Raw genomic sequence first — 27,814 nt, 5'->3', positions numbered from 1 at the left:
TTTGCCGACCTCCTCATGAGGGGAACGGGTGAGCTGTTTAGGCAACCTCGGCCTAGTTCCCACCCCACGGAACTATCCTTTCGCCTGTTCCCAGCTCGCTGTGCCTTCCCAACCTCCCCCACCCCAGCTTCCCGCTCCCTTCCCACTCCAGCCCCTGGAAGCCAGATGCGCATGCGCCCTCCAGCACCCTCCCCAGCTTTCCACGTTTCACTTCCCTCCGGTATCCACCTCAGCTCCGCTCCCCCGCCACGATTGGCCAGCCGACCTCTCCGTCTTGACCAATCAACGTAGCCCTCTCGCCCCCGTGTTACTGGGTAGAACAAAACAAAAACAAATAGAGCGAGAGGGGCCAGAGACGCGCCGAGGCGGCGGCTGAGGCTGAGGAGCGGGTCCCTGCCGGCGGACGGCAGACCTGAGCGAGCGGCGGCGCCTGCGGTGGCGGCGGCGATCCGAGGGGTCAGTGTACCCGTGGGGCGGCTCGCACGCTCGGGAGGACTGCGCCCTCTTCTCCAGCGGCCCCGTTTTCCTCGTAGGCAGCCGCACGTTGGAAGGGGGAGGGGAAGGGGGCGCGGGGGCCGCAGCCCGGTCTGGTCCCGGCCGTCGGGCCGGGAGTCCAGCCTCCTCGGAGTCCCGCAGGCCCGCCCGCGCCTGCCCCAACGCCCCGGGCTGCGGAGAGCTGGTCCAGTTCCCTTCTCCAGGACCCGAGCCCCGAGCGCGGCGGCGCGGGCCCGCCCCTTGCCCGCTTAGCCGGGCGCGCGGGGCGCCAGCGGCGAGGCCTCCTTTTCTTCGCCCCGAAGGCCAAGTTTTCGTTTTGTTTTTTGGTGGGGGGCGGGGGAGGGAGGCTGGGAGGTGTATTTCCGGCGGGACTGAAATTCTGTGAGGGAGGTGTGCGCGCTCCCGCCGCCTAGACCTCCCCGGGCCCCCCGAAATGATGCGTCCGGCAGCTCGGCGCGTCCCGGCCCGCGCCGCGGAGCCCCAGCACCCCGGGGCCCGGCCGGGGCGGAGGGCCGAGGGTGCCGGGCCTGCGCCGGCTGTGGGGAGGAAGGCCTAGCCGCCCGAGGCCCTCACGCTCCGGGGACGCTGGAGGACCGACACGTGCCTGCCGCCCCGGCCCTGCGCGGACTTGGTAGCACCACTCCTCGTGCAAAGGCTTTTTCTTTTAGTTTAAGTAAAATCAGAGCAAACAAAGACAGGAAGAGGGCCCCCTTTCTGTGAAACGCAGGCTGTGGCTGCTGCATTTGTCAATTTGGTGCTGTAATACACACAGTTTTTTGCAAGAGCTTCAAAACGGCCTGCAGGCTTCACCGTCGCCCATCCTCTCCCGTGCCCTTGTGAGAACTGGCGACGTAGTCCGCACCTCTTTAGTACCTACAGATGCTTAAAATGATGAAAAATGAGGTGTGGCGTGAACCGAAGGTGGATTACTGCCTCTTTTTACTGTATTTTTACTCTGCTGATTTTTAGAATTTTGTCATTCTTGCTAATGTAGGGCTTTTCTGGAATCCACCATATGCTTTTTAAAAAGGGGTACCATTGCAGATGTGTTCTAAAATTCATTATTCATATTTATCCTTTAACGTTGTTTCATAATAGGTTTATTGAATTCCTTAATATCGCAGCAGGCGTCTTTGAATTATATTTTGATTGGTTTTTCTGTAGTAGTAATGTGAAAGGAAAAATAATCGGTAGGGCTGCAAAAAAAAAAAAAAAAAAAGAAAGCCGCTTCGATTATTTTTTGTAGTGCTCGCTTTTGCATCGTTGTGGTTGAATGCTTTTAGGTGATTTTAAGTTGCTTAATCATCTGTGATTGTAGCCAGGGAATTGAATACAAGTAATTTTCTAGTTAACAGATGGCCTGAACTTGACACTACTACCAGAATGTTAGTTTATGAGATATATTTCAGAACATAGATGTACTGTGGGGGAGGCTCTGTCTTTTAGGGAACCTCTGTATGTAATGCATTGGAGAAAAGAAAAGTGTTTAATTTCAGCCTTAATTTTTTTCTAAATTTTAGGTAATTCTTAATGAAGAGTCATTTTTATAGCTTAGTTTGAAGGGTGTAGGGTTTAGTTTTTTTCGCTTTAAATTTTCTTTTATTAAATTAGGAGACAAAAATTTTAAGCATTGTTAAATAAATTTGAAAACAGAACAAAAGAAAACACTACTTTGAAGAGAATTAAAAACCTGGAACACATCTTTATCCTCTTTTCTGAACTCTTTTTAAAATGGTCAGTGTTGACTATAGCGTGACTGAGTCCTTGATTGCATTGTTCTTGCCCTAAAGACAGGACTGTGTTATGATTACTTCATAAAAACAAACTTGGTAAGTTACAGATTATAGCCATTGCTGGTAATTTTTTGTGTCCAGCTGAATTTTTTTCGTAGTCTAAAATAAGTATTATTTCTAGTGTTCGGAAAGTAGTATTTAAAATTTTGATACAATAGAAGTCTGTTTTAATAAGCTTCTCTTTGTTAATCCTAAAAGACAGTCTTCTTATGGGATATTAAAATTTTGTACAGAACTTGGGCTGACAGTCCTGGGCTTTTAATTAGAAGACCTGAGTTCTAGTCCTGGTTCTTCCACTGAGCAGCTTGTCTTTTCTTGGACAGATCACTTAACCTCTTTGAATCTGTTTAGTTGTCTGCAAAGTAGGAGTACCTACCTCAGGATTGTTCTGCAAATTATATGAAATAATGCATGTAAAATTCTTTTTGAATTATAAAGGGCTCTATAAATACCAATTAAAATAATTTTATTTTCTTTATTACCTCATTTCATTTACTTTATTAGCTAGGCTCTGCAGAAAATATTATCTCAAAGATTATACTTGCATAAACCCCAAAAAACCAAACCTGTTGCTGTCTAGTCAATTCTGGCTCATAGCGACCCTGTAGGACAGAGTTGAACTGCCCCGTAGGGTTTCCAAGGAGCACCTGGTGGATGCAAACTGCTGACCTTTTGGTTAGCAGCCGTAGCTCTTAACCACTATGCCACAAGAGTTTCCTATACTTACATAAAACCAAAACCAAATCCAGTGCTATCGAGTCAATTCCAATCATAGTGACCCTATAGGACAGAGTAGAACTGCCACATAGGGTTTCCAGGGAGCGCCTGGTGGATTTGAACTGCCGACCCTTTGGTTAGCAGCCGTAGCACTTAACCACTACGCCACCAGGGTTTCCATACTTAACAGAGAACGAAAAAAACTTGTTAAGATAACTATAGTTTAAAAAACTCATACACACGTCATATGACATCATCCTTTTTCTATACCATGTTATTTATACAGTGAAACGAAACAAATGTATGTCTCATCTTCAGCCATGCAGACTTTTTCATTATCTCTCTTTATGTATCTCTACATACATATTTTTAAGGTTCAGTTTTTTTCCTATGTTCAGAGTTGGTGGGAATTAAACGTGATTATATAGAAGCATGTATGACATTTTATTTGTTTTAAACAGAATGCTCTCACCGTTTTCTTAACTTCTGGAACAATATGATAGCATTTTAGTAGTCTTAGGAATTATGCAAATATTAAATGTATAATGTTAACATAGGTTGATTTTTGTTTTACAAAATAATACCTTTTTCTGAAGAAAAGGACTGTAAGCTTAAAAGATTTTTAAAAATAATGATGTAAATATTCAAGGATTTAATTTTTACCTTGAGTCCCAGGAGGCATTGTTATCCTAAAATCCCATCTAACAGTATGGTGTTATATGAAAAACGAATGCTTTTCTGTAATTAGTTTAATAGATGTTTTCTTTAATTTGTGCTTTTTATATCTTAGAGGATATGATGCTAGTGAAATGATTGTAAACAACTGAAGTTGTATTTAACGTATGATTTAAACGATAAATACCTCAGTATTCTAAACCACAACTCGAAAAACATTTCCAAAGAGGTTCTGAAATCTTACTTTGTTGTGCTTTCTAGTATTGTATTTTTACGAAAACTATTTTTGATAGTTTTCCTTTCAAATAACATGTGATTTGTATCACTAATTGTCTAAAGAAAAGGGAACTGATTTTATCCAAACCCTTTAGAATTGATAATCTTAAAGTCTCTTGAAACTGAACTCTAAAATACTGAGATGCTTATGTCAGTGTGCCTATTCCATTCTAAAATAGGTCAGATTTAAAAAAAAAAAAAAAAAAGATTTTGCAGATTATAAAAATACATGCTCACTAGAGGGGGAAAACAGCAATTAAAATGTTTTTCCCCAATCTCAGTCTTAAAACGGGCACTATACAGATCTAGGTAATGAAATGGCAGCTATCTCTGCCTTCAGACATGTTGTAGATCATATGATAGTCTTGATGAATCAAAACTGTGTTGTTTGTATTTCATAGCAGTTCTGATAATCTATCGTAACATACATTAGCATCATTTATGTTTCTGTATATCAGATTAATTTTGAGGCCTAGTGTTCCTAAAAGATTTGGGATGAGTGTGTATGTGTGTATCCCTTTAACTTGAAATAAACATGTATAGCAAATATATCTTTTAATTACATCTTAAAGGAATGCTTTACACATGCTGAAATCTGGCATCTTTTTGACCCATGAACTTGTCAAGAAGATTGAAAGCAAATGCTGTCTTTGAAAGTAAAGTGATTCTTTTTAAAAATGGAGTTATGTGATGATGATTTTTTTTACTGTATGAGTCAGTAAATTGAAGTTACCGTAATTATATCAGTTTAGAAGATGTTGACTTTTTTTTTTCTTTTTAAAACAATAGATTCTAAAGGAAAACTTCCATTTGGTAATTTGTTGAATCAGTGCGAGTGAAATCAAGGAACAATGGATGTGGAAAATGAACACATACTAAATGTCAATCCTACAGGTAAGTGATAGTATCTTAAACTTTGATGGAGCATTTCAGGCCATATCATGTTTTATGATAATGAGAACATCTTTACTTTAAAAATCATCGTATTCATGCTGTAAGAGGAAGTAGGCCATGCTACTTTTCAGATTTTCAAGTTTGTGATTCTCATTTTTATGGAAATTGATTAAATGTCCTTATATTTTCTGCACATCCTTTTATATTCCATACATTGTTATTCTCCACTAATTATAATGAAGTATAGTGCAGTCTGGAGAATAATAATGAACCCACTTATTGATATTTTCATGCAGATTAGTTAGTGATTTTTACAATATAAATTATTGTTGATATCTTTGCCAAATAATAATTTATATATTATAAATAACCTGTGGGCACTTACCCTAGTTTTCCATAGTGCTTCAGTAGCACGTAATCATCATAAAAATGAACAGAGTTTAGTAGGATAGATGTGCAAATGCTGAAGAATTTAAGACAAATGTGATTATAGCTTTCAGAATCATCTTCCCAAAGAGTGAGTTAGTATTTCACAGTATTCTGAATTGTGAGAGCTTGTCACATTAGAGTCCCTAGTGGTGCAAATGCTTCAGTTCTTAACGAACAAGCAGGCCTGGTGATCTGCTTCTGAATGGTTACAGCCTTGAAAACCTCCTGGAGCACAGTTCTACTCTGACACACATGGGATCTCCATGGGTCAGAATCAACTCAGTGGCAACTAACAACATGTTATGAATAATTCTTTGCTTTATCATTTTATTAATACTGAAAGCACTGTGTTTTTTGTAAGTTAAATATATTTATCATATTTTACATTTAAATTCTACAGTTTTATTTCTTCCATGACTTTAATTCACTATTATGTGTAACTTATAAGGAGCCCTGGTGGTGCAGTGGTTAAGTGCTCGGCTGCTAGCCAGAAGGTTGGCTGTTTGAACCCACCAGCTGTTCTGCAGGAGAAATATGTGACAGTCTGGTTCCTTAAAGATTTACAGCCCTGGAAACCCTATAGGGCAGTTCTCCTCAGTCCTGTAGGGTTGCTGTGCTTTGGCATTGACTCATGGCAGTGGGTTTGGTGTTTTTTGGTTTGGTGCAACTTAAACAGCTTCCTTTGATCTGAACAGACACTTTGAAGTAGTTACTTCTTTGCCATTTTGTATTTACAAACCTTCTGATTTAAAGTGTGCTGGAAAATTATAGTTGAAAAAATTGTTAGAATAATTGTTATTTCTGTTCTACTATATGCAATAGTTATATGAGTACTTGGTTTTTAGGGCAATAAATGGGTGACATGTCCTCCCTTCACTGAAGTGGGGATGATAATACATTTTAAAAATATATTTTACATATAGGTAATTGCTGCTTTTTTGCATTGTCCCGTATGATAGCCGCTAGCCACATGTGGCTATTGAGCATTTGAAGTGTGGCTAGTCTGAATTGAGATGTACTATATATGTAAAATATATACCAGATTTCAAGAGAATTATGTATGAAAGAAAGAAGGTAAAATATCTCAATAAACTTATTGATCGCATGTTGAAATGATATGGATATATTGGATTCGATAAAATGTATTAAAATTGATTTAACCTGTTTATGTTTACTTTTTATTGGGGCTACTCGGAAATTTAAAATTACATATGTGGCTTTTATTCTGTTTCTTTTGGACAGTGCCACTTTAAGATGTATGCTTTATTTTTTTTCCAACTACAACGAGACCAGGTTCTTACACTGTTCTTGGTGCTTTTGCCTAGCACTGCCTTAAAATAAGAGACTTGAAGTTCTTAAATACTTGAATGGGCCTAAAGTGGACCTTTTTTGCAGTAAACTCTTCCTGTAGCAAATAGCCAAGTCAGACAGATTAGTGTACCAATTCCAACTTCTACCCTTACTGCTTCTATTACTGTAAGGAGCTAAGTTATTCTTTGATCTTCAGTTTCTTCATATGTAAAATCTAGTATGAGTACTCCCTACAAGTCTATGAAATGTGATTGTCTGGTACTATGGTGATACAATTTGGAGTGGTTACTACAGAGATGTGAGAGAATGCAAGAAGAAAATAGAAAGTAGGAACTGAACCTTGTTCATTGAAATGCAATCAAAATTCATGGTAATGTGAAAAGTAATCTTGTGTAGCAGTCATTTGTTAGATTGACCCATACAAGATTGCCCGTGATTGTTACTAACCTACAAAAATGGTAATTTCGTGTGATTCAACCTGATATAACTTAATAAGTATAACTGGTATAACAGTGGATGCTTGAAGTACTTAGAATATTTCTTCTTCATTTGTCTCTTTAAGATCCTGATAATTTAAGTGACTCTTTCTTTTCCGAAGAAGAAAATGTGGGGACTGAGGAAATAAAGAATGAAATAAATGGAAATTGGATTTCAGTGTCCTCCATTAATGAAGCTAGAATTAATGCCAAGGCAAAAAGGAGACTACGGAAAAACTCATCCCGAGACTCTGGCAGAGGTGATTCTGTCAGTGATAATGGAGGCGAATCTCTTAGAAGTGGAGTAGCTGTGCCAACCAGTCCAAAGGGAAAGTTGTTAGATAGGCGATCCAGATCTGGGAAAGGAAGAGGGCTACCAAAGAAAGGTTGGTACTTGCTACATCCGAAGAAACAAATGGAAAAAAATAATCTGAATCTTTATACTACAATTTCCTTGTTCTAGGAATAAGAGAAATTTAAACAATAGTAATGTAAGAGGTTATGGTTTGTGTATATTTTTATGTAGTAATAACTTGAGGACCCTTCCAGTTTTTCTTTAGGTTGAGACTATTTTGCTTGTTTGAGTAGATTTAGTTTGCTTGAGCAGAACTTTCTTATTTACAGCAAAATGTACACTGATAGTTTTCACGCTTGTGAATTGTGCACGTAGTCTCTAACTTTGCTTGAAAGGAGTGAGAAATTGAACATGCCTGTTATCTAATGAATCTAAAAATATCCATTGTTCAGAATACATGATAAATTTGATTAGTAACGTCTGCATCAGAATTGTAATGATTTCATAAATCTGGTTCCTGGTTCTCTTTAGCTATATTTATTTTGGGTACTAGAGTGGACTGTTTCACTGCTGCCTGCCCAGTACCTGGAGTAGTGATGAGCACATGGCAGGCTCTTAAGTATTTGTGGAAAGAATGAATGATTACTGATTTAACCTGGCCTGTTAGCTTTTGTCTGTAGTGGGATTTCAATACAGTTTGGAAGATTGCACCAACTTTCACATGATGGAACTTCCATTTATAGCCTAGGCTTTTTGCAAAATGTTTTTGCAATTTGTAAAAAAAAAATTGTTATTTGTGTTGAATGGATTACAGTCATTGGTTGGATCAAAATGAAACTTAATTATCAAGTTCCGTTTTGCTCTGGTGACAAGGATTAGGCTGTAGGTATAACCTAGATAACTTCCTGACACCCCCACAAAAAAAGAAAACACTGGTAACACTGTAGGTTTCTTTAAAAAACAACCAATATTTGGGCCCTAATAAGAACAATTCAGTAAGTTCATGCTGAAAAACAACTTGGAAGTTGGAATTGTTAAACTTCTGGTCAGTTTGTATGTAGAAGTAGAGAAGAATAATTATCAGTGCTGTTAATGCTTAAGTAGCAATTATTTGTGACTTATTACTAGTTGCAAAGTATAATTCATACTTTTATGTCTGTATTTGACTTTAAAACATTTGATGGTGGTCACCGTGTTTCTCCCTTGTTGAGTTAGCTTTGCCATATGTTACTGACCCAACATGTTTCTTTTTGTTTTGGTCTTAAGAAATGTCAGAATTAAAATTTAGAGGTCAAGTGCAGTATCAGCTCCCTTGAGGTCCCCAGTATAGCTGGCTTTTGATTTTTTTTTGCTTTTAAAGTATCTGCCTGTTTAGTTTTAAATTTATAAGCGATTTCAAATGTATGCTTATGGAAATAGGTTATAAGATACATAAAATCTGATCAATATTGAAAAAGCAATGATCTGAATAAAAAGCAGTTTTCAAGTATAACTCTTAGCTGGAAAACTAGCATAGAAGCTAAAATTGAAATTTTTAGCTGTTATTTAACTGAATATTTAGAATTATTTTAGGCTTCTATTTCATTTAAAATTTATGATCTGTCTCATATACAGAATCGTGTAGTTGAACTTCAATTTGGGAAGTAAAATTTTAAACAATTGAAAATTTTAGAGTAAAATGGCATGTATATTCAGTGACTTCCCACACGTTTTACAGTAGTGTGGTTCTTGGCAGCTGATGTACATGTGTATGTCATTCTTAGAGGTGAGATATTATTTTTTTTCAGGTGGGTTTTGCATTTATAATGGTTTTACCTGGTGATGTGTGGGCTACTAGGATGGTATGTGTGATATTAGATTTGTGGTCCTGCCTTTCTCAGTTCTAAACTTTTTCAGGTGGTGCAGGAGGCAAAGGTGTCTGGGGTACACCTGGACAGGTATATGATGTGGAGGAGGTGGATGTGAAAGACCCTAACTATGATGATGACCAGGTATCACTGTGCTTGTTTTACTTTTTTCTTAATTTAAAATGCTTATAGACTTTCTTGGCATCAGGTTAGTCATTTCATCATACATTTATGAACAGAATCTTTTACTTTCTGAGTCATGTACATACTCAAATTGTTAGGTTAACTTTGGGTTAGGACACCAAGTCACCTGACAGTAGTGTATGTCATAATTTTCACATGTTTTCTGAGGAGAGTAAAAAGTAGGTTTTTAAAATTCAGTTAGGAAGATTATCAAGTTGACCATTTTTTCAATAAATTCTGTTGAGTTAATATAGTTTTTTTCTATAGTAAATGAAAGATAATTGAGAAGAATATTCTTCTGGATATCATAAAAGAGTTACAGAATTGTTACGTTGTTTTTTAATAATGTTTCGGATGGCGATTACATGGTAAGTTTTGTTTTTGGAACACGGATTTTTTTCCTGGAGATAATCTGAGAATGAAATCTTAATAGATTTTGTAATGAATTTATATATGGTACATTTCTATCTTGTGTTTGTGTTTTTGTTTTAATATACACACAACAACACATAAAATATTTTACCTGTTTTTACATGTACACTTCAGTGACATTGATTATGTTCTTCGAGTTGTGCAGCATTTTTGCTCTTTTTTCCAAATTATTCTACCACCATTAACGTATTTTCAGTGTGCTCTAAGCAAAAGCCTCCTTTGTTACCTTCCTCCTGGCCCTGGTAACCACTGATTACTTTTGGTTTCTATGTACTTGTTTATTTATGTAAGTGATATTGTACAGTATTTATCCTTTTGTGTCTGACTGACTTTGCTCAGCATAATGCCCTCAAGGTTCATTCATATTGAGGCATGCATCAGGACCACATTCTTCTTTATGGCTGAGTAATATTCTATCCTACATATATACCACATTTTGCTTATCTATCAGTTGTTGGACACTTAGGTTGTTTACACCTTTTGGCTATTGAGAATAGTGCTGCGATGAACATGGGTCAGTTCGAGTCACTACTTTCAGGTCCTTTGGGTATATACTTAAGAGTGGAATTGCTGGGTCATATGGTAGAACTGTGTTCAAATTTCTGAAGAGCTGGCAAACTGTTTTCCACAGTGGTACTGTTTTATATTCCCACCACCAATGGATGAGGGTTTCTGTTTCTCCATAGCCTTGCCAACCTAGTGTTTTTCATTTTTTTGATCACTGTCATTCTTATGGAGGTGAGATGATATTTTAGTTTGATTTGCATCTCCCTAATGGCTTTTTTTTTTAATGGCTAGTGACTTTGAACATTTTTTCTTGTGCTTGTTGGCAATTTGAATATCCTCCTTGGTGAAATGTCTGTTCTAGTTCTTCACCCTTTTTTTTTTTTTATTAACTTTTATTGAGCTTCAAGTGAACGTTTACAATTCAAGTCAGTGTGTCACATATAAGTTTACATACATCTTACTCCGTACTCCCACTTGCTCTCCCCCCCCAAAAAAAAAAAAAATTTTTTTTTAATGAGTCAGCACTTCCAGTCTCTCCTTTCGTGACAATTTTGCCAGCTTCCCACTCTCTCTATCCTCCCATCCCCCCTCCAGACAGGAGATGCCAACACAGTCTCAAGTGTCCACTTGATATTATTACCTCACTCTTCATCAGCATCTTCACCCGTTTTTTGATTGGGTTATCTTTTTAATGGAAAACTTCTAACTTACATAAAAGTGGAATAGTATAATGAACCCACTTGTACTCATTCCCAAGCTTTACCAGCTTCAATAATTATTAACTCATGGCCAGTCTTATTTCATCCTCTACCCACCATTCACCATTCACCCTTCCTCCTTTGTCTGCCCCACCCCCACCACGCATTGAATTATTGTGATGCAAACCTCAGACAATACATGCGATACTTTTAAGAACACTGTCTTTGTATAAGATAAGACATGGTGGTGAGAAGTTTAGTTAGGAAAATACCAGGATATATGTTAGGTTGTTATTGTGTATTGTTTGCATGTGTGTATTTACTGATTTTAGCTAACTGGACATGGAAATCTTTTTAAGAAAATATGAAAAAAATTACATTTAAAGCCAGTAGAATTCAGATATTATAGAACTTTGCTAAATATTCTAATTTTAGCAAGTTTTCAAGTCTTTTATTAGACTCACCAAACCAAAACCAAACCCAGTGCCGTTGAATCGATTCCAACTCACAGCAACCCTACAGGACAGAGTAGAACTGCCCCATAGATTTTCCAGGGAGTGCCTAGTGGATTCGAACTGCCGACCTTTTGGTTTGCAGCCATAGCACTTAACCACTACAACCACCAGGGTTTCCAACACTGAAGCCTGTCAAAAATTGGAGATAAACATTTCAGGAATTTGCTGGAGAGCAGGGGATGATTTGGTGATAGATATTAATCTTATTACTTTTTGAAATATCAGTTGAACCATGTTTCTCTCTAATGATTTTTTTCAGTCGTTACAACTTTTGATTTATAGGGACTTTTATCACGATACAACTTACTAATCATGAAGGCATTGGTTCTTGCCTCATTTTTTAAAAAGTGAAGTTTTAATGGAAGTGATACGATAGAAAGCCATCATAAAGCCTTTTAGTTAAAAAGGATAGGTTTTGTGAGTTATATAAAAAATTAACAGAAGGTATGGAGAATTGGGAAATCCTGGTGGCATAGTGGTTAAGAGCTGTAGCTGTTAACCAAAAGGTCAGCAGTTCGAATCCCCCAGGTGCTCTTTGGAAACGCTGTGGGGGCAGTTTTACTCTGTCCTGTAGGGTCACTACGAGTCGGAATCAACTCAGCGGCAGTGGGTTTTTTATGGAGAATTGGTAGAGGTCATGTATTTGCTATGGTTTGTGGTTCTGATGTTGTATATTGGTTTATCAGACTCAGATTTTGTAAAAGAACAGTGATAAATGGATTCTGTGTTTATATAAGCGGACAACAAACACCTTGCGAGATTGGTTTTCTGGGTTTGAAGGCTTAGGACCATAGTCTCGTGGGATAACTCATTAACTGGTATAATATAGCTCATTAAGTATATGTTCTACATCCCAAAGTGGTAAGTAATGTCTGGGGTCTTAAAAGCTTGTAAGTGACTACCTAAGATACAACTATTCTTCTCTACTTAGAAAAAGAAGGAAACCAAAGACTGAGAGAAGAAAGTAGTCTAAAAGACTAATAAACAAAACAAAAAAAAACCATTGCTGTAAAGTCAATTCTGACTTACAGCAACTCTATGGGGCAGCTCCGTAGGGTTTCTAAGACTGTAAGTTTTTACGGAAGTGAGATAGTGGCTGGGGGCTGTTCCTGTGTGGCTGCCCCATTCCCAGATGGGCCTCCAGCCCTCCTGGCTTGCCCGTGCTGCTCCATGCCCTCAGGAGCTGGGCACCTGTGTCCGCCACCAGGAGATGTGTCCTGGTAGCCCAGGGCTCTTTTCCGCAGGCTGGGGCTGGTATAGAAGGAGGTCCAAGGCGGGGGAGGTGGCACCATGAGTTACTGTAGTGGATGGTACCAACCCTAGTGACACCACTGCAGCTGGCGTTACTTTGGCCTTGCACCTCGGCATTTGTCGCACAAGATAGTAAGTGAGGAGTAAAAAAAAAAAAAAAAATTGTCAAAGCATATGGCATGTCTTTATCTTGCCCTAAATGGGGATTACTGACCAGTTGGAATATAAAATTAAGAGACAATTTCAGTTTATCTGAATATTCTGTTCTCTGATTTATAACTTTTTCTCCCCCTTCCCTTCTCAGGAGAACTGTGTTTATGAAACTGTAGTTCTGCCTTTGGATGAAAGGGCATTTGAGAAGACTTTAACACCAATCATACAGGAATATTTCGAGCATGGAGATACTAATGAAGTTGCGGTAGGTTTAAAGTTGGAAGTATAATTCATTTACTGTATGAAAGGAAACAAACTATTACAAGTAAAAAACATCAGTATCTAGAATGATTTTGGTTCACTGATTAAATTTAAGCATTTTTCTTGTGTATCAATGAATTTCTGTAAAACCTTAATTTAAACCAGTTCTTACATATAGCCCCTTTTGAGATCTGATGAGAGCTGTGTGCCATCTTTTCTCCTGAAAAATGCACAGCATGATACCCCCCCTTTTTTTTTAATTTTATTGTGCTTTAAGTGAAAGTTTCCAAGTCAGCCTCTCACACAAAAACTTATGTACACCTTGCTGTATATTCCTACTTGCTCTCCCCTGAGACAGCATCTTTATTTTAATATATATATATTTTAACAGTTCTACATGTACAATTTAGTGACATTGACTACATTCTTCTAGTTGTGCAGCCATTCTCATCCTTCATTTCTGAGTTGTTCCTCTCCAATTAACATAAACTCACTGCCCCCTGAGGTCAGCATGATACTTTTTAACATAATTTCAGGGCATTTGTGGACCTGAGTAGGCAGTGGTGGTCCAGTGATAGAATTCTTCCCTTCCACATGGGAGACCCAGGTTTGATTCCTGGCCAGTGAACCTCAGCGTAGCCACCACCTGTCTCTTTGGAAGCTTGTGTGTTGCTGTGATGTTGAACGGGTTTCAATGGAGCTTCAAGACTAAGACAGACTAGGAAGAAAGGACTGGTGATCTACTTTCAAAAAATCAGCCAAATGAAAACCCTGTGATTACAGTGATTCGATCCCTTTGTGCACTGGGGTTGCCTTGAGTCAGGGGTGACTTGACAGCAGCTAATAGCAACAACATGGACCTTTTGAAACCTCTTAAGGGACCTCAGTTAAAAATAACTGATTTTAGTTCCATTTTGTTGACATTTCAATGCTCAGGATTAGGATAAAATTTATCTTTCGTACTTTTTTTTTTTTTTTTTTAAAGAACACAAGAATAATGATTTGAAAAAAATGTATATAAAAACCAAGATAATACATTTTTAGGTCTTTTTGAAGCATAATTTGCTTGGGAACATTTACTGTGTTAATTGTAAATTGTTCATAAAGTAAATCTATGTTGTGTGCCGTCCAGTATTAAGTAAATCTAAACCTATTGTCATTGAGTCGATTCTGACTCATAGTGACCCTGTAGGATAGAGTGTAACAGCCTAATGGAGTTTCCAAGACTGTAGTCTTTACAGAAGCAGACTGCCACATCTTTTTTCCAAGGAGTAGCTGGTAGGTTCAAACTGCTGACCTTTCAGTGAGCAGTCAAGGGTTTAACCGCTGTGCCAGAAGGACTCCTTTAGTAAATGTAGAAGGGTTAAAAAAAAAAAAAAAAAATTACTAGTCTAATAAAGATTACTAGGTTAAGTTAGTAAATTTGTAACACTTTAAAAGACTTACAATTTAAATTCTTATAATTCAGACTGGATTTTCTTGATTTGTCTGATATAGCAGTTTGATTATCTTTGGACTTTAGGATTTGAATATACAACAAACATTGCTCAGTGCATACCACCTGAAGAAATTTGTGATGTGTGATTCCTGCCCTTTGAAGCTAAGTCTGATAAGGGAAATAGCATGTAAACAGATTATTATAATGTCAGACATTTTGTTACAGAGGTGGAGCTAAACTAAGTATGAAGGAAGGGGGGCTGCTGAAGTCCCTGTACCTACCTAGCATAGGACCAACTGCATAATATGTATTTATTAACTGAGTAATACTACGAGCATAGTGTTCTGGAAGCATAAAATGGAGAGTGATACAAGTGATACTGTGCTATCTGAAGGATACTTAGGAGTTTGCCAGGGCAAGATGGTTGAAGAGGGTTTTCCAGGAAGGAGCATCATGTTTAAAGATAATGAGTTAGTTGTTAAACGGTAGTCCAGGAAGATGAAATGGAGTAGGAAGAGACTACTAACAGGGACATTTTAGTTAGGTGATTGTGAAAATAGCTCTGGCACTCTTAGTTGTAAACCATGATTTAAAGGTTCTGAGAAAACTTTGAGGGAAGAGGAAAGCACTCTTAGTTATTGAGTTAGAAGTTAGCCTCTAGGATTACACTGCCTGTGTCCACTTCTAGGTTAGCTACTCCAGCTGTGTGTCCTCACTGGGTATGATTGATATGATAGTAGCACCTTCCTCAAAGGGTTGTTTTGAGTATTAAATGAGAATATAAATAGTTATAACACTTGGTACATTGTACTGTTTCTATTACTATTTGTAGTAGAAACCATTTTAACTTTATCCCAGCATTTAAAACATTAATCCCACTTAAAGACAATGGTTTAAGGTATCATTTTAAACGTTATATAAAAATAGTTTTTTTTGTTTGCAGAAAAATAGCATGTAAACAGCTTATGATAATGGAAAATGAATCTCTTTACAAATGCTTATAAAACAGTATTTCTAGAAATAATAGATTGTAAGGCAGAGGGTTAGTTTTAACTCTTTAATACCAAACTAGCAATATTATGTACTTTAATAATAAACTATTCTAGGTATAATTACACATTGCCTAGTTTAGTGATGTTCAGGCAGTTAGAGCTTGACAGAGTGGATCAATATCTTATATGCCAGGAAAGATATATTTATTGTTTCCCAGAAAATATGACTGCTTCTGTATTTCCAAAGGGGATAAGGATATATGGATCAAAGTTTCATTTTTTAGAAAAAAACTTTTATTAAACCTATATATTTTTTAAAATAGGAAATGCTAAGAGATTTAAATCTTGGTGAAATGAAAAGTGGAGTACCAGTGTTGGCAGTGTCCTTGGCATTGGAGGGGAAGGCCAGTCATAGAGAAATGACATCTAAGCTTCTTTCTGACCTTTGTGGGACAGTCATGAGCACAAATGATGTAGAAAAATCATTTGATAAATTGTTGAAAGATCTGCCTGAATTAGCACTGGACACTCCTAGAGCACCACAGGTTTGTATGATTCTTTTTGTTCATCTCCCACACCCACTTCCAGTTGTAGAAATAATACATATTCCTGGGAAATTTTAGTAGATGAAAGGGGAAACTGGCCCATATCTTCTACCACATAAAAATAGCTCTGTAACATTTTAATATGTTTTTTTCTAGCTTTTTTTTTTTTTTAAACATACTTTACATCATACTATAAATTCAATTTTATATTCCTTTTTCCTGTCATGCTTTGTATAGTTTTTTGGTCATATTTTTTCTGTCTGTATATTTTGCTTATATATAGTAAAGCTAGGATTTTTAGAAATGTAGATTGTTAAGGGTTGAATTTGTTTGACTAAGGTTTATTATAAAAACCAATCAAAAAACCTAACACATTGCCATTGCGTGAATTCTGACTCATAGTGACCCTATAGGACAGAGTAGAACTGCCCCCATAGGGTTTCCAAGGAGCAGCTGGTGGATTTGAACTGCCAACCTTTTGTTTAGCTCTTAACCAATGAGCAACCAGGGCTCCATTTATTATAATAATATAAATAAGACTATTTCCTTTTGAAGCTTTGTGGGGGAGTAAATTAGAAAATTCACGAGTTCTGTAGAGCCTCTCCACAAGACCTTATGTTTTTATCAGAAGTTAGTACATGCTGACACTGTAAGGTGACTTCCTGGCCTGAAATTGAAAACATATGAAATTGTTGTTAAAACTTTTTGATCAAGGTAGGAGCATTTTATACTTACACATTAATTCAGAAATAAATAGGCCAGCTTCTAAATGTCACTTTCCTGTGACAGACAAAAGTCTGTGAAAGGTATTCAGCTGTGATTCAAACATGGGCTTTTTTTTCTCGCCTCTTTATACTAGTACCAGTACACATACTTTAACAAATTGATTATGAAAGTTCATATACATTATAAAATTTTTGAAAAATACAGAAAAACCAAAGGGAAGAAAAGTCAGAAAATGTAACCATTGCTTATATTTTGATACTAAGCTTTCCATTCTACTTTCTATGGATATATGCCAATGGCTTATATACATTTTTTTTGCTTTAATAAAAAATGGAATATACCATATGTGCTGGTTTGTAAACTTGATTTTTCTCCATAAAACACGGTGAAGATATTTCCGTGTGGCCACGCAGTGTACCAATTTGTGTATTTTTTGTTGTTGTTGGAGACTTACCAGTTTTTATTGTTGGACACTGAAGTTGTTTCCAGTTTTTATAACAAATAGTGCTATGAACATACTTTGATATGAATATTTCTATACAACTTTTCATATTTTTGATCAAATACTATGTGTGAGGCAGTGTTCAAGGTGTTGGGAATTCAGTAGTAAGCAAAACAGTCATGGCCCCACTCTGGCACTTATGTATTAATTTGAATGTAAAGAAGTGGGAGTGTACCAAGCGTAACTAGTAGGTGCTAAGTAGAGGTTTGTTGAATATTTCAACATGTCTTTTAGGTATTGACTGTATAGTTCAACCAGCCTTCATCATTTATGTATGGAGAAATTGTGTCCTATAAACATTTATTTTAGTTTTTTTTTTTTTATAGTTGGTGGGCCAGTTTATTGCTAGAGCTGTTGGAGATGGAATTTTATGTAATACCTATATTGATAGTTACAAAGGAACTGTAGATTGTGTACAGGCTAGGTAAGTAAATTAATTTTCCTACTTAGAATTTCACAGTAGGGGAAATTCTCCATTAGTCTATAGAAATGACTCTTGAATTCATCAGACATTGTGAGCATCAAACTGTCAGTTGTCTGTATTCTCCACTCTTAAAATTGAGAGACTGTTGGCATGATACAAGGGGAAGAGAATGATACTATAATACAGAAGTCCTGGCTTCTAGCTAAACCATTAGTTACCTTCATGTCAAAGATATGCTTCTCTGGGCCTCAGTTTCCTTATTTATTAAATAATTGAACTTCAAATGTAAGGATATTTATGATTCCCTTTGTGTTATTGGGTAGATGTGGTTTTCAGGATTAGGTCATTTTCAAGTGAGAAACTTATTTTTAGGAGACATCCAGTCTAAGCAGGCATGGTATCATGCTTTACATACTGCATGTACATGCTGTGTACTTGTCAAGGACTTATCTTCTGTTTCTGAGCTTTAAGTACTTGTTTTGCAGTAAGAAGTAATTTATTGCAGTGGTGATGTTCCCACGACAACATTTCCTTTTGAGGCTTTATTTTTATAAGAGGCTGGAATTATGCAATGTCTCCCCTTGTGTATTCTTTTATTGGTTTGGAGGTATGGTATTTTGTATTATCCTGGTTTTGCTGACCCTGGAGTTACTTTTCCTGAAACACTCGCCTTTTTCAGAAATGGAAAAATACACGGCTGAACAAGCTCTAGAAATTTTTTTCTATATCTGACAATGCCTCATTCTACCCGTGTTACCTCCAGAGTCCACTGGTGTATATATATGGGTACACGTTTATAAAAAACCATATTACATAACAAGATTACCAACACTCAGTAGTTCAGCATGCAAGCCATTAGTGAAAAAACATTACATTACCAAAAAATAATTCGTTCTTGAAAGGGTTAAGGTCCCTTCAGGTTCTAACATTCTGTAATTATTTTATATTCCAATAAGGCAGTTAAGATGGACATTTTTAACAAAGGAGCCCCATTTACAATTTTATTTTGTGTGTATCTGCTGTAGACGTTTTTCTTAATCAGGAAATAGTGTCTTTTTCACTCTTGTCCTTCGGTCCAGTAATTGTAGGCTAGATGTGTTTTTTGGGAGTTACACTACATGATTTTTCGGAACTGCCTGGAAACTTAGATTTGGACTTGGCCGTGTCTTAGGTTCTCTCACATGTCACGCTGAACCTAACTTAACGTTCTAGGGCTACTTCAGGTCCTAGTGGAATGGTCTCTTTGGTTCGGAAGTCAATTTCTAGGTAAAAGTTAGTTATAATGTAAAATGTCCCTTTTCTGTGTAGATCAGTTTTTTTGTAGTATGTTTTGATTTTTGTTGAGAGAGAAATGGAAATAATATAGTGTGAGAAAATTAACATGAAAATCAACTTATTTTTGCTCCCAACCTTTTATTTTGAAAAATAGTTTTAACTAGAGTTTCGAATTTTATGTTGCTTTTAAGTTCTGTGGAAGCTTTTAGCATATATGTAGTTTTGTTAGTTTATCCATAATTTAGTAAAGCATGTCAGTGTGTCAAAATTGGATTTAATTTTTTTTCTTTTGTAGAGCTGCTCTGGACAAGGCTACTGTGCTCCTAAGTATGTCTAGAGGTGGAAAGCGCAAAGACAGTGTGTGGGGCTCTGGAGGTGGGCAGCAGTCTGTCAATCACCTTGTTAAAGAGGTAATTATTGGGTATTGTCTTTAATTTGTATGTATTCCTCTGGGAGAAATAAACTATGCCTACTAGCTGGTATTTTTGTGGACAAAAATTAAGTTCAGTCTTACAGCTGCAAATTTGAATAATCATTTCATATTTGGCTTTATAGTCTGTTGGTATAAGTTATATAATAATTATATAAATTTTACTAAATTTTGAGTGTTTCCCTGACTTAAAAATGAACTTTTATGTTTTATTATAAGAGGACTGTGTAGGAATGTCAAAGACCTGAAGTCTTTTATTATATTGGTATTTAAAATACTTATGATACTGTTAAAATAAGAGTTTGTTTTATAGTTCATTCAATAAGTATTTTCATATGAGTACTTTGAAACTTGATATTCTCAGATCCTAAGTTATGAATTATGAGCACTAGAGTAGATGAGAGAATGGTGAATTTTTGTGAGGTGTCATTACCTATATGTATACTGTAAAAGAAAAAGTAATAGATTTGTTGCATTATAATGCAAGGTTTATTCTCTGTGGGTTTTCTGTCTGTAATGTGTCCTATAACAGGAAACTAAAAGTTATTTTTTAATCTCCTTATGTGAAAATCCTTAAGAAAGGGCAGGTAATTAGAAGATTTGTAGTTCTTGTGCTTCTGATTTTTGAGTATAATCTTCTCATGTGACCATAGTTTTGAATTTTAGTAAGTCTTTTAATGATACGTATAACTAGTTTGAGTGTTAAGGAGCTTAAAATGTCGTTAAAGCTTTGACCATTTTTGCTTTTCTGTGTTAAGATAGAGGATTTGTGTATTTTTGTGATGCCATGATTACATGATATCTTTTTTTAAAAAATTAAAGAATTAGTACAAATATTGTGGTATAAAAATAGTCAAGATGCCAGGGCAGCTAGGAAGAAAAAGAAATAAAAGGCATACAGACTGGAAAGGAAGATAGAAAACTAGCTCTATTCCCAGATAGATCTTGTATATAGAAAATCCAAAGGAATCTACAAAGTAAAAACAAAAACTATTAGAACTACTAAATGAATTCAGCAGGGGCACAGGATATAAGGTCAATATGCAAAAATAAAATTTCTTTCTATACAATAGCAGTGAATGATCTGAAAATAAAGAAAACGGTGCCATTTATAATATCATGAATAAGATTAAAGTATCAGAAATAAATTTTAACAAAAGTACATTTGTACACTGAAAATTGTTAAATGTCATTGAAAGAAATTAAAGAAGGCCTAAATAAATGGGAAGATATCCCATGTTTACAGATTGGAGGACTTAATATTTGAGGAACTGCTAAACTCTTTTTTGGCACATGAATTATCTCAGTTAAAAATGGTTAAAATACCCAGAACAACTAGATGGTGCCTGGTTACTACCACTGACTGCTCTGGCAGGGATTACAACAGAAGGTCCCAGTCTGAGCTGGAAAAAAATGTAGAACATAATTCAAATCCACACACAAAAAAGACCAGGCTTGCTGGTCTGACAGAGACTGAAGAAACCACGAGACCATGACCCTGTGGGCACCCTATAACTTAGTACTGAAGCCACTCCTGAGGTTCACCCTTCAGCCAAAGATGAGACACACGTATAGGGCCAACAGTAACACACATGAAGGATGTGCTTCATAGTTCAGTCATGTATATGAGACTAATGGGCATACCAACTCAAAAGCAAAGATAAGAAGCAGGAAGGGATAGGAAAACTAGAAGAATGGAAACTGGGAACCCGGGGTGGAGAAGGGAAGAGTGTTCACACATTGTGGGTTGACAATCAGTGTCACAAAACAATTTGTATATTGACTCTTTAATGAGAAACTATTTTGTTATGTAAACTTTCACCTAAATCAAAATTGAAAAAGAAAAAAAAAAAAAAGGGTCAGGATAAAAATTGAAATAAAACTACCAGTATACAAGTTTGAGGCTGACATTTTTTGAATATGACATAGAAGAATGGATTGAACAAAGAGAACTTTTGGAAATGTTTACATGTATTTGTAATTTTATCATTCTAAAAATGCAAGAAATCCAGTCAGAAGCATTTTAAATACTTTTTTAAGCTATGTAACAAATGTTAAAACTATGTAATATAACTTTGATAAAAAATATGTTAATTTATAATATGTGAAACATTTTATTGAGATGCCATGCTTTAAGTACTTAATTTCTTAAAGCAGGATAATAGGAAATATTTATCAGGATGTATTCTAGCCTTCAGATGTTCACTTTACCTTTTATGAGAATACATTCTAGAAGTTGAAAGTAGAGGATACTTACTCTATCAGACAACATTTATTGGGTCCTTACTAGGTGCAAGGAGCCCTGGTGGCGCAGTGGTTAAAGAGCTTAGCTGCTAACTGAAAAGTTACCAGAAGCCCTGGTGGCGCAGTGGTTAAAGAGCTTGGCTGCTAATCGAAAAGTTACCAGTTCGAATCTACCAGCCACTTCTTGGAAACCCTATTGGGTAGTTCTGCTCTGTCCCATAGGGTCGCTATGAGTTGGAATCCATTCGATGGCAACAGGTTTGGTTTTGGTACTAGGTGCAAAGGTGGTTTTAACAGGCACTGTATAGGGAAGAACATTCTTAGTTGGAAGTTCTTGTGTAAAAAACTTTTCCCACATTCTTCTGTGGAATCACAGATGTTATTGTACAAGTTTGAGTGGGAGTATCAAGACTTTTCAGCTATGACTTGAAGTTTGCTCAAGTCAGATGACTGATTTTTTAGATAATGGGTCCTCAGTTCTAGTAAAAAAAGAAACTATGAAAATCTCTGCCCTGTCTAGTAAAATGCTATTAATATCTCTCTCATTTTTTTGTCTTCCAGTGCATTATTAAGGTCATTCTGATAGAATTTGAAACATTTTGTGCCACATTAAAATTTTATGTTGAGACCTTTGGTTAGTGCCCTCTAGTGGACTTTTAAAGCCCGTGTTTTATAGTGAGCACTGAAGCATAATCCCAACCCAGGCTGTGCACACCATAAGCCTACTTACAGATGTTGGTGATTATTGAGATACACTGAAGCACTGCGTTTTTTCATAGTTATGAACCATTTGAAAATTGGATATTTTTTATTCTGAAAAAAATAGTTATGAAAGTACCATATCAAGTCTTTATGCTCCTAGACCTCTGTTCCTAGCTTTTCATGATCTGCCACTTCATCGGGATGAGCATAAATCAGTCCTTAGGCAAAGCACAATTTTTCAAAAATGAGGAACTTTAACACGTCTCAATTTTTAAATCTAATAGATTGATATGCTGCTGAAAGAATATATACTCTCTGGAGACATATCTGAAGCTGAACATTGCCTTAAGGAACTGGAAGTACCTCATTTTCACCATGAGCTTGTATATGAAGTAAGATCACCTTGACATTCCACAGATAGTTATTCAGTGTTCTTTTTTCACCACAGTGACTTAAATGCTTCTTTAATAGTATACATATTTTTTTTTTCTTTTTTAAAAAATAAGATTGTTAAGGGAGAAAGTTTTTAAATTTTTGTAATGATCATGGTTACATATTAGAGAAAAAGGATCTATTTTAGGAGCAGTTTCTTACATGAATTAATGATCCCAAAATTCATCGTTCATTCCTTCAATTTTTAGGCTATTATAATGGTTTTAGAGTCAACTGGAGAAAGCACGTTTAAAATGATTTTGGATTTATTAAAATCCCTTTGGAAATCCTCTACCATTACTGTAGATCAAATGAAAAGAGTAAGTATAACATCATAGTTTTTAAGCTTATATCCTAAAAATATATAATTGAATAAAGTTGATGAATTGTCAATGAAATTTTTTTATAGGTATTTTTTAGTAGTATTATGCCCGTAAGGGCTTTAAAAAAATTTTTTTTTAATGGAATTGTTTGAGCCTCTTTCAAAGAAAGTAACACTTTCTACTTTCAAGTAGAAAGTAACACTTCAGCATTGTTTTTTTTCATCTAATTTTTGAATGTGTGATTATGTATTCTTCAAGGGTTCTTTTTTTTTCTTGAATATTCATGATTGAATATTCTTTCTTAAGGGTTCTGTTTCTGGAGAAACATGAATGTTTAATAAATTACGCTTCAAAGTGCTTAATTTTTCCTATTTAAAATTGTACACATTGTTGTTGAAATGTTGGATGTGATGCTGATATTGAATACCCAATGTCTGATGTCTGTCTGCAGCTCTTTGGAAAGAACAGTTTTAAAGAAAACATTCTGTTAACAAATGTTACTTTTTCTAGTTTTCAAGGTCCAAATCTGACTTCAGTCTAAGTGCATGACCATTGGGCCTTAAATGTAGATTAATGACATAGTGGTGGATTGTGGTGGATGGGATTTTTTCATGTGGCTAACAGTTCTGCATCTCATTTCATTGTTTTAGGGTTATGAGAGAATTTACAGTGAAATTCCAGATATTAACCTGGATGTCCCACATTCATACTCTGTGCTCGAGCGATTTGTAGAAGAATGTTTTCAGGCTGGGATAATTTCCAGACAACTCAGAGATCTTTGTCCTTCAAGGTACTTTATTTACTCTTTCTCAGCATAAAATACTGGATGAGGTGCTTCGTGAGGCTAAACTAAGATAGTTTTCCATCATTTCAGCTCTGTCAAAAAAGTAATAGTATCTTCTCTGAAGTCACTTGAGGAGCAAGAATCACCTATTTTGAGTGTATGGAGAAACAAGGGTGAAGCTTGTTTTGCTCCCTTGTAAATCTGTATAGGACTACTCATGAAGCCCAGTTCACTTGAAGGAGACTAATTTTGTGGAGCAGTTCTGTATAGCAGGTTCTGTTCTAAATAGTTTAAATATTATTCTTTTGTTCTAAGTAGTTTAAATATTATTTCAGAGTAGGTATTATCCACCAGTAAGATGAGAAAATGGATGCATAGGCAGGTTTAACATACCTTTTCTAAGGTCACACAGCTAATAAGGAGTAGAAACCATGCATGAATCCAGTCTTTTACTGGCTTCAAAGGTGTGAGCTCTTTCTTGTACCTTATGCGGCATCCTTTGCCTCTTCACGGGGTAGCAAATTGGGGCTAATTGACTCTTGAGTGTGTGTGTGTGTATTCTTTGGAGGTGTTATATTTGTGCTACTAGGATCTAACTCTCAGGAACTGATTTTTTTGTTAAAGCTGATACTGAAGGTTGAGGAGATACCTGACTTTTTTAGTCTCTACCCTTTTACTTATTTGATGAAGTGTACATTTGTGTGTGGGCTCGCGTGCCTGTGCTATGTTGATCTGGGCCATAGAGGAAAGGTTAATCCTGCCCAAGCTCTGTGTTCTACTTAGAGGTATGTGCTGCTGGTCAACTCTTCCTTCTGGGCTGTTACTGCATATAGCTTGAGTGTGGTCACATTACAGAACAAGACTTCGTGAGGTTTACAATAGCAGGAATCTCAAAATGGGGGATAGGCTGGAATTAATTGGATTCTGATTTGTTTTCTCACATTCAGGTTATGCCTTTTCTACATCTGAGGGGGAAAAAAACTTAAAAATTGTTAAGCGTGCATATTTTGATAGGTTTCATAGTCCCAAAACAAAACATAGTTGTCATCAAGTCGATTCCAACTCACAGTGACTCTATAGGACAGAGTAGAACTGCCCCATAGAGTTTCCAAGGAGCGGCTGGTGAATTTGAACTGCTGACCTTTTGGTTAGCAGCTGAGCTCTTAGCCACTGTGCCACCAGGGCTCCTCCATAGTTCGTTTATATTATTCCAAATCATATGTTCACCATATGGCTCACTTGTTTAGCTTTCAAATGATAATAATGTGATAAAAATAAATACTAAATTTCTAAATAAACTTTGCCTTACATGACTGCACTTGGATAATGAACCTACTTCAATAATTAGCGTTTATTTAGCTAAAAATTCATATTAGCTGTTTTATGTGTTATATGCTAAAATGTACAGCAGGGAAAGAATCTTCAAAGGAATTAGAGGCATGCTTTTTTGAAACAATAAGATCCTCCAAAACTTAATGTGTAATCAAAAAATACCAAGTATTTTTTTTTTTCCCCCTTCATTACTCTAGTGAGAATTTGAATCTGTTTTCATGTTTGTGTTCTTTTCATTACAGGGGCAGAAAGCGTTTTGTAAGTGAAGGAGATGGAGGCCGTCTAAAACCAGAGAGCTACTGAATATAAGAACTCTTGCATTCTTAGATGTTATAAAAAATATGTATCTGAACTGTAAGAGTTATTAGTAAACAGTTTTTTTTTTTAAAGCACTTGTTTTGGGTACAAGGCTTTTCTGAAATTTTATAAACTTACACCTAAGGGGAATTTTTAAAGGAAGTTTTTTTTTCTTTTTTTTTGAGGGTATAAAGGAGGGGACAGAAAAGTAACCACTTCTCAAGTGGAATATTATAATAAGCTACCTTTTGTAAGTGCCGTGTTTATGACCTAATCATTCCAAGTTTTGCATTGATGTCTGACTGCCACTCCTTTCTTTCAAGGACAGTGGTTTTGTAGTAAAATCACTGGTTTATACAAAGCTTTATTTAGGGGGTAAAGTTAAGCTGCTAAAACCCCATGTTGGCTGCTGCTGTTGAAATACTGTGCTTTGGGAGTTTAAAAAAAAAAAAAAAGTTATTTGTCTTAAAGAATTCTAAGAAAATGAGTTAGTCATGAGACTTATTCATCTTTCCAGGGAACATATTGATTGGTCTTAAAGACTAGACAGTTCAGTAAATGGTGGCTGGAACATCTATTTTTGTACAAAACTGGAAAAATGAACCCGGTTCTAGAAGAATGTATGACAAAATAAAACATGTGAAGCAGTGTTGATTCCTTATTTGGAGTACATTTATTTTGGGTCTTTAAAAAAATACTTCTTAACTTTTACTTCACACAGCAAATTTTAAATCATAGAAGGAAGCACATTTGAATTTTTTTTTGTTTTGTTCCTTGCCAGCATTTAAATCAAGAGTACAATAGTAAATAACCCAAATCAAACCCGTTGCTGTTGAGTTGATGCCAATTCATAGTGACCCTATAGGACAGAGTAGAATAACCCTAAAGGGTTTCCAAGGAGTGCCTGGTAGATTTGAACTGCCATCCTTTTGGTTTGCAGCCATAGTTCTTAACCACTACACCACCACGGCTCCACAGTAGTAAATAGGTCTTTTTAATATTACGCTGGGGAAAAATGCATGCACACATACTTCCTCGTGTTTACGGATCTTATCTAGAGAGGAAAGAAGTTAATAAAATTTGTATAATACCTTTCATCATTCTTAAATTCTATTATGGAATAACATTAGTGCTATAAAAATTTATTCTTCAAAGACTCATTTTTACATTTACCAATGTCTAAGAAAATACTAGCTGCCAATAAATAACTGTTATCTAAAGAATAACATCCCTTCTTTTGCAGAACCTAATTACTCAGCAAGGTCTCAAGTCAGTGTTTTTTTAAATTGCCTACTGACTGCAGCAAACCTACCTAGAGCTATAGTCAGAATTTTTTACAAAGGTATTCTTAGGAATATTTCTATTATAGGCTTAGGTGCAGTCTTTTAGAACTAAAACTCCAAGTTTAACCTTCAGATTTACCTCTTGAGCTCTTTGAAGTCCGTATTACTTTGGCTTATGTAGATAATTGTAATAAACATTTTCAGGTTTTTAATTGTTTGAAACCGTGACGATAAAGGTAGCCATGTAATTTCTTAAGTTTTGAAAATTAGTACAATTAAAAATTTAGGTGACCATATAGGTGAGGGTTTTCGAAAACATCAAATTTATTTTAAGTAACAGTTTTGTCATGACTGGTTGGATCAGTTGGTCAGGCAAGATAGCTTTAAACATAAAATTGGTGAAAAACAAAAAAAATATATAAGTACGTACATACACACACACTTTATGTATTAGGTGGTGTAAAAGCCGAGCATGAACCTTCACATTATACAGGACTGGAGTGTATATTCAAACGCAGGTTTTTAGTGAACATGTAAAGATTCCCTGTATACAGAAGATACATTCAGTGACCTGTGCCTGAGAATGTTATCTGTAATACTCATGGCAGTAGAAATGCTGAACAATAATAATACGCAATTCCAAAAACTTGACTTGGGTAAAAGGCCACAAAAGTTGGCTAAAAGTATTTTGATTGCTTGTGTTTGGTGGAAACCAGCATGTTTAAATTCACAATGTAGGTTTCTTCAATCTTGGTATATTTTTGTAGTATTTATATGAGTACTGTTAGTTTTATTAACAAGTATTACTTTCAACATGTACATTATTTTCTGGTTATTACTCAAGAGTAGGTAGGATGTTTGTGGAAGTGCTAAATCA

The 27,814-nt window shown here is 36.1% G+C and overlaps 1 protein-coding gene across 3 annotated transcripts; it reads left to right on the top strand.

Annotated features, from left to right (window-relative positions):
• Nucleotides 1-328: 328 nt before the first annotated feature.
• On the top strand, nucleotides 329-26,315 carry PDCD4 (programmed cell death 4). Of its 3 annotated transcripts, none has more exons than XM_064269334.1 (12): nucleotides 329-456; nucleotides 4,746-4,850; nucleotides 7,153-7,452; nucleotides 9,258-9,352; nucleotides 13,099-13,212; nucleotides 15,962-16,183; nucleotides 17,738-17,835; nucleotides 19,406-19,520; nucleotides 22,771-22,878; nucleotides 23,128-23,238; nucleotides 23,892-24,031; nucleotides 25,600-26,315. In XM_064269334.1, exons 2-12 carry the CDS (start codon nucleotides 4,808-4,810, stop codon nucleotides 25,658-25,660), a joined length of 1,407 nt encoding a protein of 468 aa, XP_064125404.1. In that variant the 5' UTR covers nucleotides 329-456; nucleotides 4,746-4,807; the 3' UTR covers nucleotides 25,661-26,315. The 3 variants fall into 3 exon arrangements, with proteins under 3 accessions (XP_064125404.1, XP_064125406.1, XP_064125405.1); XM_064269335.1 differs by lacking the exon at nucleotides 329-456 and adding an exon at nucleotides 511-529; XM_064269336.1 differs by lacking the exon at nucleotides 15,962-16,183.
• Nucleotides 26,316-27,814: the final 1,499 nt, after the last annotated feature.

This window comes from Loxodonta africana, chromosome 16 (assembly GCF_030014295.1).
Source record: "Loxodonta africana isolate mLoxAfr1 chromosome 16, mLoxAfr1.hap2, whole genome shotgun sequence".
In the NCBI taxonomy this organism is placed as follows: Eukaryota; Metazoa; Chordata; class Mammalia; order Proboscidea; family Elephantidae; genus Loxodonta; species Loxodonta africana.
The sequence above is the reverse complement of the archived record's forward strand: the minus strand, read 5'-3'. Positions and strand labels throughout refer to the sequence as shown.